The sequence below is a fragment of the Centroberyx affinis genome, unplaced genomic scaffold, assembly GCF_046629955.1.
Source record: "Centroberyx affinis isolate AG114_WGS23_722 - 3 ecotype Tasmania unplaced genomic scaffold, CSIRO-AGI_Caff_v1 ptg001301l_1, whole genome shotgun sequence".
Classification (NCBI taxonomy): domain Eukaryota; kingdom Metazoa; phylum Chordata; class Actinopteri; order Beryciformes; family Berycidae; genus Centroberyx; species Centroberyx affinis.
Window position 1 is genome coordinate 15,157 of NW_027279807.1, and position 14,844 is coordinate 30,000.

The 14,844-nt window shown below is 40.6% G+C and overlaps 1 protein-coding gene across 1 annotated transcript in view; it reads right to left on the reverse strand.

Moving 5' to 3' along the window:
• Nucleotides 1-10,811: 10,811 nt before the first annotated feature.
• The window catches only part of oprl1 (opiate receptor-like 1), a 38,227-nt gene continuing 34,194 nt past the window's right edge, over nt 10,812-14,844 (reverse strand). The window contains exon 4 of the mRNA XM_071525530.1: nt 10,812-11,359. Within this exon, the coding sequence (XP_071381631.1) occupies nt 10,812-11,359 (548 nt within the window). The remainder of the gene's footprint in view (nt 11,360-14,844) is intronic.

Below are 14,844 nucleotides of genomic sequence, written 5' to 3' on the forward strand. Positions count from 1 at the left end.
TATGGTTTTAATAGGATAAAAACTTGGTAAGAGCATCATGAGTTTGATTTCTATAATCAGTTTCAACTTCAATAAATTCAATCATTCCATACAAATTCAGAAAACAGAATTTAAATTCAGTCGTCTGCTGGAACAAATCTCATCACTTTCAATCTGAGTCATTTACACAAACACAAGATCTCAAGTCAAGACTTTAGAAACCTTTTCAAGTCATCAGAGTACAAGTCAGAGTCAAGTCCCAAGTCACCAGAACCCAAGTCAAGTCCAGTCTCAAGTCTTCTCTTCACGCATCAAGTCAAGTCCCAAGTCACCAGAACCCAAGTCTCAAAGAACTACATTTGTGATTCGAGTCCATGTCATGTGACTCGAGGCACCACCTCTGGTTTATGGTAATTATACTCATGTCTCAAAAATAATGTAGTGATGATTCATTGAGGTTAAAATTCTACACAATGGCTAAAACAACAGGCACATGTCACTTCCGAATCATTCAGTGTCTAATGTAAAACCCCATTCAGAATCCTAATAAACGTCAAGCAAATAATAACGATTACCAGTACATTGCTGCCATTTATTTTATTTGTTTATTCATTTCATATGCAGAGAAAAATATACAATTTAAAATTCAAGCTTCAGCAAAAATGCTCTTAGCATCGACAACAAGCCAGCTAGCATGGTAGATCAGTCCATCATCTGCAGAACAGGAACGAGGAAGTTTATGTAGCTCCAGCCAGAGTCATGTGATCAAAAAAGCTCTGCCACTTCACCCCGTCACACCTGGAGTTCAAATCCCACCAGACATAGAAGTTACTTTAATACTTACTTTAATTGTTTTTTTGGATTGGCGGTGGTTTGCAGTCTTGTAATTGCAATAGTTGAAAAGAAAAATAATTTTTGCACACCTGAAAGTTTTTGACAGGTGTGTAGGACAAAAACCAAAACGGTAGATACTGAGAAAGAAATATAAACCCACACACTATTTACACTTGCTTAATACTTTATTGCGACATTTCGGTCACTCACATTATGACTGAAATATTGCAGTAAAGTATTATACAAGTTTAGACAATGTGTGGTATAATGTTTCTTTCTTTCTCAATCGCAATAGTTTTGAAAGGGACTCTTGGACTGGTATGGGATTTTCCTAAACCATCTAATGTGTACAGGAGTAGTTTAAAAAAAAAACAGACCAATCTTTTTTAAAGTGCATTTACACTTTCTTGCTTACAGGATTCATGCCGTCTGTTTTGGGATTTTAACATCAAAAACAAATGAGGCTTCACACACTACAAATACTGACAAATTTGTTAAGTCATTTTATTTTTTATCGAGACTTATCAATCTTATTTTTTTTTGTGTGTGAAATCATCTTACTGCACTGTTAGATCATTCTACTGGTTTCAACAAATTAGACATTTTTTTCAGGAGAATGTAACTTGTTTCAGGACATTTACTTGGTAAGAGTGAAATTGTCTTGGAGAAATTTTCTTGTGTCAAGATTTTCTTCATTGTTTTATGATGATTTCTTGCAAGTGAAATTAAAACCAGCAACATTATCTGCCAGTACAGTGACATAAATTGACTAAAAATATCACAAAATAAGCTTGATAGATCTGGGAACAAGTTAAAATCACTGGACAACTTGTCATTTTTTGCAGTGCAGGCTCCATTTTCCAAAAGAGGCAGTTATATTTTTTTGTTGCCAATCAAAAAGTTTAGAAAATATTACTTTAGAGTTCTGGGGATAGACCATCAGGATGGCAACATTTTCCCCATCTTCCCTAAAATTCATGCTTGCATGGTCTTAGGAAGGATAACTGTTCTCTTATCTGGCACTGTAAGTTTCTTGTATATTTTTTCATTAAAAAGATGATGTTGGGTTTTGGCTTTTTTCATAATTTAATAAGATTTCATAAACTCCAATCCCAGAACTTGTTTCATTGCATGACTCAGGCAGAGAGCGAAATGCAGTCCACAAGTAATACATACAGTAGATACATACCAGACAGTCTCCCGCACAGCAAAAAACCACTGATGCGACACCGCTTTGCTCTTTTGATAGTAATAATAGTAATAACAACAAACATCAACAACGTTTTTTTTGCTAGATTTGGCTTTTCAATAGGTTTTCATTTGACATTCATGTGGTCTGTAAAATGTAAACGAATGAAAGGAACCTCCCTGCGCTTCGGACGCACGGAGGAAACGACACGAACCGCGATGGAGGCGAGAGAAAAGTTTTATACACCGAGAACAGAGAGAGAGAGAGAGAGAGAGAGAGAGAGAGAGGGCGCGAGGTCAGACGATTAAAGATGACTTGAACCATATTTTATACTTTTACATAACTGTAATATTCAAATAGAATGTCTATACAGAGTTAACATACAGTATAATTATGCTTACTTTGCATTGATACACAGGAGGATTTTCTTTTCCCCTCGTGGAGTCGTCGTACTCTCTATATATAGATTGTGCTACAAAAACACCAAACGGTAATACAAAATATCGTCGCGTCTTCAATCTTTTAACATGACAAGCGAAAATAGATAGAGCCTCACGTCTGCGTTATCCGGTGGAAAGATGAGGCAGGTAGAAGAACCTTGATGCTCCGGCCATTTTCCTACACAAAGTCTGCTAGGGTGTACAAAAGAAGACCGATATTCATAAAGGATCATAGAGCAGGAGAACTGATATAATACCAGGGGGACTCGGGCATTTTTTTAAATTTTGGTCTGCTAACGTGCAGCTATCAACACCCATTGGTTTCAATGAGGCACAGAGACAATGCTAATAACCCCCTCTTTCAGTTGGCTGAAACATTTACACCAGCTTGTGATTTGAAAGAAAACAGACTAAAATTCAAACAGTAAAGCTATCAGTTGCAGGGGAGCGTATCTATGTTCCCAGGGTCCTATGTTCCCAGGGTCCTAAGTTCCCAAGGTCCTATGTTCCCAGGGTCCTATGTTCCCAGGGTCCTATGTTCTCAGGGTCCTATGTTCCCAAGGTCCTATGTTCCCAGGGTCCTAAGTTCCCAGGGTCCTATGTTCTCAGGGTCCTATGTTCCCAGGGTCCTATGTTCCCCAGTTCAATATTCTGTTAACACACATTAACCTATTGTGTTTGGGTCAAATTTGACCCAAACACAATAGCTAAAATATTTCATAATTATTATCCAGTTTTTTTTATTGGAACAAGGCTTCAAAACAGCTATATAAACACAACAAAACCAATGGTTATCATTTTATTTGATTTTGAAGGTCTCTAACCCTAACCCTAACCCAAACCCTAACCCTAGAACTGGGGAACATAGGACACTGGGAACATAGGAATGACTCCAATTGGGGACATGGTGAAGTTTGATTGGTCGTGTGGCCTAAATGGCAAACCTAGATCAATACTAACAGAGCCATTGACAAATAATTGACTGTAGTATCGGTGACTTTAAAGACCCCATGAAACGGCCTCTTTACTTCCTGGATTTGATGTATTCCTGTTGAAACAGGATGTTGGGGGCGGGGCATAACGCAGGGAGGGATCAATCAGAAGTCTAAACCAATGGAAAGTGAGTCAGAGAGAGAAAGTCAATTTTACTTGATGGGAGGGGCGGGATTGTTCAAAAGTCTGATGGTTTTTGGTTGGAAATTTATATTTCTGCCTCCTGGTGTAGCATGAGTCACCATGACAGATACCTGTTACCTCCTGTTTTCCAGGAGGTAAAAGTAATGGGAGTTCAGTTCATAGGGACATGAAGAGGTGCAGCAAGTGTTTCCCACTGAGTTAGGTAAACCACTCCACCTAAAATGATTTAATTTGTTGTTCAGTGCAGAGTTTTAGTGTCATTTGGTGTAGCTGCTACTTCAGAGGCCTTTCCACACCTTTAGGGATTTCCTGGGGAAACACTGGATGAAGCTTAAAAATGTACCACCAGTGTTTTTGGCTGCCATACTGTTTATCCATAACCTCCACTCACATTCTAGCAGGTGAGGTAATTTTTGCACTTGCCCAAGGTGAGAAAAACAAGCCACACGCTAGCAGTTTTATCTCAGAAAGCTATAAATCCACTTTAAGGGAAAAAAGGAAGAGAAATCCTGCTCCCTGAAGTGCATTGTAAGACGGTTTTGTAAGCTGTAAACTAATAAAGCTAACTTCACCACACAGAAAAATAAAGGTGCCAACTGGAACTGAAATGGCTCTTCAGAGCGATGCCATAGAAGAACCATTTCTGGTTCCACAGGGTTCTTTAAAGAACCATTTCTGCACTCCTTTGCTTAGATGCCTGTATTTTGTTTTTCTTTCATTTGCCTTCTATAGGCTCATTTGCAATTGCACAATATATAAATAGGCTAGTTAGCAGTTAAGCACCCAGCCCCAGACCATGGAGGGTGTGGTTGTGGTTATTTTTCAAATGTATGCCATCACCCACCATCCTGTAACTCAAATAAGAATCAACAACCTTTTCATATCAAGAACCACATGAGAACCATCAACTAAATAAAATGGTTCTTTAGTAGGTGATGGTTCTTCATGGAACCACACAGCCTTTTAAAGAATCAGTTAAGGACCATTATTTTTCTGTGTGTTCTATTCCTCCGGAAATTTTACCATCAAACCAGAAATCATTTTGTAAGAGCAGGAACCAGATGGTAAACACACAGAGGCAGGGTTAAGGTCAGAAAACACAGCAGCATGGTATACACTCATGCTCCTGGATTCTCATCCAAACCAGGAACTTTAAACTAATCAGTGAACCATCCGTGTTTATCTCATTTTGTAATTAAAGAGTAACTAAACTACATGGTTTAGTTACGCTGTAAACCATTTATTTCTGTCAAAGGCTGTAAATACTGCTGTTTTAAGATTAAACTTTTTAAAATAAATTGTTCAAGTGTAGCTGATTTTGTTTTTTCCTTTTGTTCAGTCTGACGGCTCCTGTTCTGCGAGGCTTTATAAATAAAGGTCTAGACTAGTATAAAACTAACAGCAAAGCACCAATAAAAACTAGAACACGGTTTATCCAGCCAGAGAGCTAGCTTCAGAAACAGACTTCGCTTGGTATTTAAGGCAATGTAAGTTCATAGAATTGTTCCTCTCAAAAGACAAAATTAAGAAAAGAAACAGTACCGACAATATATTGATCTGCCCTGCCAAGACACATCCAGGAAACAAATCGATTTGTACAAGATAGCACTAAACAATGTTGACTACAAGCAAAAAAAAAAAAAAAAAAAGATCTTACTTACAACAGCAAATGCTTTCAACTTCACACTCCTAGCCTGATTTTGTTAAAAACAGAAATGAAAATAAAAAGCTACACAATCAACAGACACAGAAATCTTTTGAATCCCAAGTAAGGGAAGTGTAACCCATCGAGAACCGTTAAAATAATGACAAGACACAAACACACAAAGTTAAAGGGGACACCGACCCTGAAACAGAATCCACATATGTTACTCCTATGAGCCTGCACAGTTCAATCAATATTCATATTCAGCCGATACCAATAACTACGGCTGAGGTGCCCTTGAGCAAGGCACTTAACCCCCAACTGCCCCATTGGAACTGCTCAGCGGCCAAAAGTAGAAAACTGTACTCTGGAAGCTCCCAGATGTGAAAGCATGTAACTGTAGAAATGTGGAACAGGACATCGTTGAAAAAGACACATGCACAGTAAAGCTTCCCTTGATACAAAGTTTAAAAAGTATTTGTGAACTCCAGCAACTCATTCACAAAGTTAGAAACCAGAAGCCGAGACTCTGGACAGCAGCGGCATTGACAGTTCATTTGAGGCTGACTGTTTATTTGAGCTTTTACAATTTAATAAAATGTGGTTTAGAACAGTTAATGGCGAGGTTTGAACCATAAAATGTACCAATATCTCCTTACAAATTGTCTAACTGACTTTGCTGTCAGGTTTTTTATCGTAAACTAAAACTAAGTGTAAAAAAACATCACAGTAAACTGAAATAAAAATAAAAACAAGAATGTGAAAACTACTACAACTATCTCATCTACTTGTAAAACAAACTAAAATAAAATAAAATTAGTTAATAATGTCTAGATTTTGCCTTTTTGTGCAGAGGGGAAAAAAAAGATTTAATTTTGGCCAAACAAAGTTTTTGTAATTGAAAAATGAATGTATATATTTTTTTTAGAATTAATCATTTGTTTGCCTTACACAATACCTGTTTAAAAAATATACCAAATACCTGTTGTGAACTTAAATACCATGCTACCAAAAATATTAAACTAAAACTGAAACTAAATAAATCTAAATTAACGAAACATTAAAAATATATATATATAAATAAAAACTAAACTAAAACTACCAAACCCACAGTGAAAACTCACTAAAACCAACTGAAATAAAAATTGAAAACTACATAAAAATAAAAACTAATGAAAAATTCCAAACTATCGTAACCCTGGTCTGCCGATACTTTACTTTTATGTATTGTCTTGATATGACTGTTTGCACTTGCTGGCTTGGATGATTGTGCCAGACAAATTTCCTGTAATAACCAATAAATCATCATTTATTCATGTATTAAAAATATTAATGTCCACAAATTCAGTCTCCCATTCATTGTCAATGCAATTGGTACAGATTTTGCCACTTAATGGCAAATAAGAGTCTTGGCTCTCTTGTTTGAATGTAGTTTTAGGAGGGACTTCATGTTCAAGTTCACAAATCTTGACTGAAGCATTCCACATCATTGTCCAAACTGTCCAGGATCACAGGAGTAACATGTGTGACTTCTGTTTTAGGGTTGATTTCCACTTTAAGACACTAAGAAGAGAGAGAGCCCCTTTGTCCCGAGGAGTGGGGTCAGAGCGCTGTGACCCCGTCCTCCTGCTTTGCCACTATGGTGTTGGGAGTCAAAATTACTCCACTGATACACCCCAACCCAACCCCAACCCTCGTAAATCACCCCACAAAATGCCTGAAACCCAGACCCGACCACCAACACCCCATACCCCATATCTGAACCCCTGGATCCCCAAACCCCAATCAATTCTACCACTGACACTTCTATCCGGACTCCAGCTACAGAACTGGGAAAAACAGCACGCTCAAATATGTCATTTTCAAAACATCTGTGAGTTTATTATTTTATAACATGCCATTTTGTCTGTTTTTATCCAAGACACCTTACAGTACCACAGAGGTGGGAAGTAACAAAGTAAAAATACTTTGTCACTGTACTTCAGTAAGATTTTCAAGTATCTGTACTCAAGTTTTTCTTTCACTTAAGACTTTTTACTTTTACTCACTACATTTCAAAAGAAAAATCTTTACTTTCTCCTCACTACATTTTCAAAACGGACTCGTTACTCTCGGGAAATCATCTGAATTTCCTTTTTTTTTATTCTTTTTTTTATTTTCTACATCAGACGGCTTCCATCCCAGGAGCAGCTGATCAAGAGCCAGATGTGATTGGCTGCTTGTTCAGCAAAGCGACACCAAAAAGAAGGAAAGGGACAGAGAGAGAAGCAACATGAAGAAGAGAAAAGCAACAATAGAGCAGAGAATTAACGTTAGTGAATTCAACTGTGCTAGAATTAGAAATTAGATATTCCTTTTTTACAGGACTTTTACTTTTATACTTTAAGTAAATTTAAGACCATGTACTTTTATTCTTTGACTTGAGTAAAGGATTTTTAATGGTACTTCAACGTTTACCAGAGTATATTCTTAGATGAGTATTTGCACTTTTACTTGAGTAAGGAATTTGCGTACTTCTACCACCTCTGCAGTACCATGTGTGCACACATTATTGGCATGGGTTAGACCTAACCCCAGCAGTGATAGCGCCTTCCTCTACCAATTGAGCAACACAGGATAAGACATACTGTGTAACTCTTCAGCACAACATTTGTATTAGCAGCATGCTTGGGATAATACATATTGTTTCTAACACCTTAAACACATTATTCTGAAAAGTATAATGTAAAGGATGTGTAAAAGTCTAAAATCACAGATGTGTTGTAAATGCCATTTGTTGAGCTAGTTTCAAAGACTTGAATGAACCTATGAGGAGCATTTTTCAAATTAATTTCCAATTAGAAGAAGAATAAATTCTTATTTATAACAGCTTGGAGCTTGGCTCTGGCAAATTATGCTGACCACTCTTCTCAAGTATGTTAAACAAATATTTGAATTTTATTTTGCCAGTTCTAAGCGTGTAAAACCTTACCATAGTCAGGCCCCAAATTTGAGAAAATTAGATTTACCCTCGGATGCAGGATAATTAACACATACTCTTGTCATGTGACCCATTTTGGTTCCTGAGCCACAGTTTAAGGATCATTATTCTAGAGAAGCTTGTTACCCAGTTCTTATTTCCTTATCCAAGTTGTAGCTTGCAGATACTACACCCTACTTTACCCCTGTGGCTCTACTTCAACACATTATACAGCATATCACACCATATCCCATTCCAGCTTCTCTAAATCCTTTCTGCCTGTCTACATTCCCAGCATTATCACATTTACACATTCCTTGCCCATTTTAGTCCTGATCTGGGGTCAGCAGTGTATCACTAATGCGTAGACTCGTTTCTGGTGGCCCTCTAAAATATCAGACAGGCCCACCACAATCAGACTCCCCAAACTGGCAAAAAAACGTCCCTTCATTGTAGTGTTACATGAGCACATTTCTTTCAACAACATGACTCTGTGTCTCTTGCTCGCCCCAGGTAGTCATGACCACAAACAATTTGAGAACCTGTAAGAGACACTTGGTAGGCATTCCAGTCTTTCCTGCAGCTACATTCATAACCCTAAAGGCGGGCTGACGGCAGGGGTGGGAGTAACGCGACATAACAGATTCTATTTGGTGGACGCTTTTGACCGAAGCACCTTTATCATCATTGGCCCCAGTGGGACATGAACCACAAACTGCCTATTCAGCTACACACAAAATTTGACTTGCAGATTGGAGTTTGAGTTATACAAACATTTTTCAGAGGCAGAGCTGCTCTGGAGGCAGAAAAAATCAAATTTGGTTGACTTTAACCTCAATGGGCAGAGCCAAAGAACCACAGTATTTCTGGCTAAGTAACGTTGTGAAAGTAGTAGCTGTAAGTAACCCAGTGAAAATGGCAAGAGGTAAGAGAGGAGGTAGCTAATATTATGAAGCCTAACACTGTTGCTACTAACTGAAAAAATGCAATCTAAGTTAACTAGTTGGCTAGCCTGCTGATCTTCCAAGATTCTGAATGTAATGTTCATGAATGGATGAAAAAATACTTTATTGCCATTTATATTTTTACTTATGTTCTGACTAGAGTTCTTTCTTTGCCATTCAAGTTTGCCAGTTAGCTAACACATGCTCTGAAAAACTGTGGTTCTTTGGCTCCACCCATTGAAGTTTAACTCAACCAATGACATAAATTCTGCCTCCAGAGCAACTCTGCCTCAGGGAAGTATTTGTATAACTAAAATACAATCTGCATTTGATTTGGGGTCCATGCCATTACAGGGGTGTGATTGGAGTCCTCTGATTCTCCTCTTGCTTCACAAGACCGTCCTGTCTGAAGCGTCCTGTCTTGTCCCCTGTCTTCCATTCATAACCACTGTGGGTACAATCCTTGTTTTCCAGTGTTATTCCCACTCGGTTTATATCATTCCTCCAAACGCCAACGCACAGAGAGGTGGGTGTGTTGTTGTCCATGTTGTCCACCCCTGTCCACCTTTCATAACAGAAATGTCTGCAGACTGATAAAGATCTAATCAATTGCAATGTAAGTGTTTATTCTCCATCCACCCCCACCAGGGGGAGCTCCACGCCTAGTCATGCCGGATTCAAATTATCTCCCTTGCCCCTCCCACCCATGACAGAGGTGAAACCCTGGAAGTGGTGCTCCAGGTCGGTCTTCAAGTCAGCGGTCCTAAAAGCTAGAGAGCCGTGATCCTTCCACAATCACCAAGGTGTGCCAATGGTTAATGTAGAGTTTGGTGGTTTCAGGGATTTGGTATCCATGCTACAGGTTCTCCGGTGCTTCTCTTACCTCACTGGACATTGCTTCCTGTGTTCTTACCATGCTATTTATATCCATTCTCCGAATATCCAACTGTAACCCCAACCCTTGAGCCTCTCACGCCCATGTACCAAGTTGGCCATCTTTTCTAGAGATGCAGCACCTGGCTACAAGCCTCGATTCCCAGTTCCAGTTTCTGTTTCCAAGGCTGTTTCCAAGCTGCACTCCCATGTCGACCCATCTCTTTTCCCATTTATTTCCCCTCTCTTGTTTCTGTCCCTGTATGTGTCCTCTCAATCGCTTCCTCAAATGTCTTATTAACCTCCACCTCTCTATCTCTAGATACATTTCCATCACCCCACAAGCCAGTCTTTCTGAGGTTCCATTCAGTCTGACGATGCACCCTTTTCCTCCATTCGCAAATACCCTCCCAACATGCCCCATTTACTTCCAAAGATAACTGCTAGCATAATATTTGAGCTATACTATTTGCTACCAATCTCTACACCAACTCTGCCCTAAGAAAGTCTTGAGAGGCTACAATGGCACTGTCCCATCCTTTGCCTTCCACCCTCTAGATCTGTCTCTCTTTGTTCCTCAGCCCCATCCTCATTCCTAAATCCTTTTCCCCTCAACCCCATCATCAATCCGCCCCCCCTTGTCCCCCTCCCCATCCCCCCCACCCCAGGCCAGTCGTCTAGTCGGGGGGCGGGAGGGCTCGTGCCGCTAGAGCGCTGTGATCTGGGTGAGCTCTGTGTTGGAGTTCCCCGTCCCCTGGTTCTCTCCCCTTTGTTGGGGGTCCACCCCCACCAGGGGGAGCTCCACGCCTAGTCATGCCGGATTGGGTGTCCCTCCCCCAGGCCCCCCGCCGTCTCCAGTCTTGCAGCTGTAGGCCGCCGCCACCTCCCTGGCGATGCTCCTCATCCTACCAGACTGCTGGGTGTCGAGGCGGAACGGTGACGGGTTGCAGAACTCACGGAAACAGCGCTTGAAGTTCTCATCCAGGAAGGCGTAGAGCACCGGGTTTAGACTGCTGTTGACATAGCCCAGTGCAATGCAAAAATGCATCAGAACCAGGGTGAACAGGCTGCCCAGGTTGAAGCCCAGCGACTGAGCCAGGGCCATGATCTGAACCGGGGTCCAGCAGACGACAAACGCCGCCACCACCACCAGGACCATCCTGGTGATGCGGCGCAGGTTGCGGTCCTTCTCCTTGGAGCCGGACAGGATGCGGACGCTGCGCAGACGCTTGACCATCAGACTGTAGCAGATGCTGATGATGGCCACAGGGATGAGGAAGGAGAAGAGGAAGACGCAGGTGCCGAAGACAGGATCCCAGTAGCTCCTGGGGTCTGGTAAAACCACAATGCACTCAACGCCTAGAGGAGGCGAGAGAGAAAAGATGGGTTAGTAATTATGAGTATTATAAAAGTGAAGTGGGCAGGTGGGACCATGCAAACATTGAAGCAATATGTATTTACCAAGTGTGCACTTACAGTATGTAGAAACCTGCTTCGTATATTGCATTGAAGTGGGTGGGTGAGATGTATGTATGAATACAAATGTGTATGTTATTATAAATGTAAATTAAAAATGTAAACTCTGCAATAATACTCAATAGAAGAGAAACAAAGAATGAATCGATGGATGAATGAATGATGACAGGAGAATACGTTTCATAAGAGAAGACAGGCTCCCATCAGCTACAGGGGAATTTGTCCATAACTAGGAGGAGGAGAGGGTGGAGGAAAGACGTAAGAAAGATAAATGTGTCTGCACCTATAGGAAGATATGTTAGAGCGGTAGAAGAGAAACAAAGAGAATTAATGATGACAGGAGAATGAGTTTCCAAACAGAAGGGCTCCCATTAGCAGCAGGGGGTCTGGTCAATCCACAATGCACTGCACGCCTAAAGGAGGGACTGTGGATTGTGTTATATAATAATATACAATGCCATATTATACAATAATACTTCCCGAAGGAGAGACAGAGACTGGAGGACATGAAGAAAAATGTGTCTGCGCCTACAGGAAGATACATTGCGGGAGGTAAAAGAAGAACAATAACACTGAATGATGACAGGAGACGAAAGTTTTAAGCTGCACTAGGCAAGACTTTTATGTAAAACTACTGTGTTTGCAGCTTAAATCGCAAATTGGGACTGCAACAGAGAAGGCACTAAGCCACTAAGACGAGGACATTAAGGAGTACGCACTACTAACATGATTACATGATTTCTGGGTAATGAAGTCCTGGGTAATGAAGTCCTTCAAACTGTCAAAAATTCAAACAATTGTCCTCACTGCCACTAGGGGCCGCCAAAGCGTGAAGTTGCTGAGTGTAGCTTTAAAGTGATGTTGGACTATGGTAGTACCTTGGGCCATGATAAAACCCCCAAATCAGTGATTCTGTGATCTGTTGCTCCAGTAGAGGAGACTGGAGAATTGTGTTTTTTTTCTCTCTCCATTCACTGGCCTTGTCTGGAGGAACAGTCTGAAAATCACAATTCTAGCACATAAAGGAATGCAGACAAAGCAGATTATGTCAAGATACATATAAAAAACTAGTCATGCTGCTGAATTGTTTTTAAGTGAATCTCTTTCTTTATGTTTATTAAACGTTTCAGTTTGAACAAGTGTAACACCGGAAAATGGAGCGAAGCAAATGATACATTTAACGATAATTGTAAATCACCTTAACCTTAGCACCAGAGCAACAGATAACAGAGAATCGCCAATTTTGGGGTTATATCATGGCCAGGAAGCTACATAACCCAAGGTACTACCAAAGTTCAACAGAAAAGACTGACCATAAAGAAGAAGAAAATGTTTTTATAAATAACACAAGGGATATTTACATCAGATCTTGTGCATCCACAGGACACTAACACTCAGGGAAGTGGGTAGATGAGAGCTGCATATATGAATATAAACATGTGTGTGTTAATAAATATAATCAGAAATGTAAATTATATGCTAATACTTTAGAGAAGAGAGACAGAAAAAAAGGAAAGGAAAAGAACTGTAACTATCTGAAGTATTGGGAGAGAGGTAAAAGAGAAACAAAAATAATGAATAATGACAGGAATTAGTTTCACGGGAGAAGATGGGACAGTGACTGAGTTCTGTGGAGTTTATCTGTGTGAAAACATGATTGATATACTTCAGAGTTGCAAAGGGTTTTGTAAAACATTCATTCTTCCACACAAGAGGGGAAAGGGATGATAGAAAAAGAAATGATACCGCTGTAATCATGTGAAAACCTTGCTATTCCAATTTAGCAGATTTTCAAATTTTATCTAAAATTGAAGAATCACATAGTCCACAATGGGTCGAGAAAATTCAATGACGCTTAACGAAACCTGTTCAAAACCAAAAATGAATAGCCTCAAAAAATGCAAGGTCGGCGAGCTAAATACACGGCTGTTTTTCTGTGTTCCTGAAAAACCGACATGTTGGAGTTATGAGGTATAAAACGTACCGCCTGCAGCAGCGATACAGTAATGCTTTATTGCTTAGAAAGCCTGGTAGAAACCACAGCGTGCTCTGTGCCTGGAGGAGGAGACAGAGTGTGGAGGGGGATGAAGGATACTGCAAGATATAATGCAATAACTAGGACCACCCATGCTTGAACTGTGCACACTCATGGTGCTGTAAGGCACTTCGGGTATAAAAGTATCCACCAAATGGCTTGTGTTATGTGAATGATACTAGGCAGCATGATGTATGACTTCACACAGTGCTGAGGGGCGTCTGGTACAACAACACTCCACTTTACCAAGGAAGAGGGGCGGAGAGGACTTTTACATTTATTGTATTTGGTGGTGAAATGATTTTCATAAGAAAAAAAAAAAGGAAAATAGAGTGTTTTGGAATTAAACACTTCAACTGTGTTTGTACTTTTAGGAAGATAAGGGAAGAAAGGACACACACAATGCAGCATATTTTCATATTAGTGTTACATGAGTTCAGCGGTGAGAAAAACACTGACTCTCTCTCTCTCTCTCACACACACACACACACACACACACACACACACACACAAATAGCAGCAGCAGCATAAACTGCATAAGCAGCTGAGATAAAACCAGATCAAACAAACAGGAATAAGAACGCATGAAAAGAACTTGATATATTATCCTACTCGGTGGAGGCTTTTATCCACGGCGTCTCACTGAGCCACGAGAGCACAAGATTTACAGCGTGTGGGCGGCCCGGCGGGATATGAACCCGTGACCCAGGCTGTATTACTGCCACGCTCTGCCCATTGATCAGGACCACAGGGGAAAGTCTCCTCGCAGTGATAGGAATAGTAATAAGGCGTTTGATGGCGCTGTGAAGTTTATGTGAACGGTATAAACATCACAGGAAACAAGGCGCGAATCCCCCTGGGCGGCGCTTGGCTCAGAGGCGGCAGACGCTCTCTGCTCCGCCGGCGGGGCTGAGGGGGGGAGAGCGGGAAGGAAGGAGGGAAGCAAGTTTAATGATAATGTAACGTGATACTCTATCGATCCCTGTAGGGAAATTCTCTTTCTCAGGGAAACTCTCAGGGAGCAGGCAGAGGTCAGAGGTCAGCTGCAGATCAGCCGCCCTGGAGCTGGTGGGGATTCGATGGTTCATTCGTTCGCTCACTCACTATTCCCTATGGAGGGTTTGTCATATAGTGAACTATGAGTGCGATGACCGAACAAAGTTTTGGACATGACATTAAACATCACTGCTACAAAAAAATGCACCAGATATTCGTGTGACGCAGCCGGACGCAGCATCTCATAAACAAACCAAGCCTCATGACAGCAGCTTGAAATGGACTCCGGTAGTTTTGAACATTAAATTACAAATAAATTGTTGAAATTCTAATCATG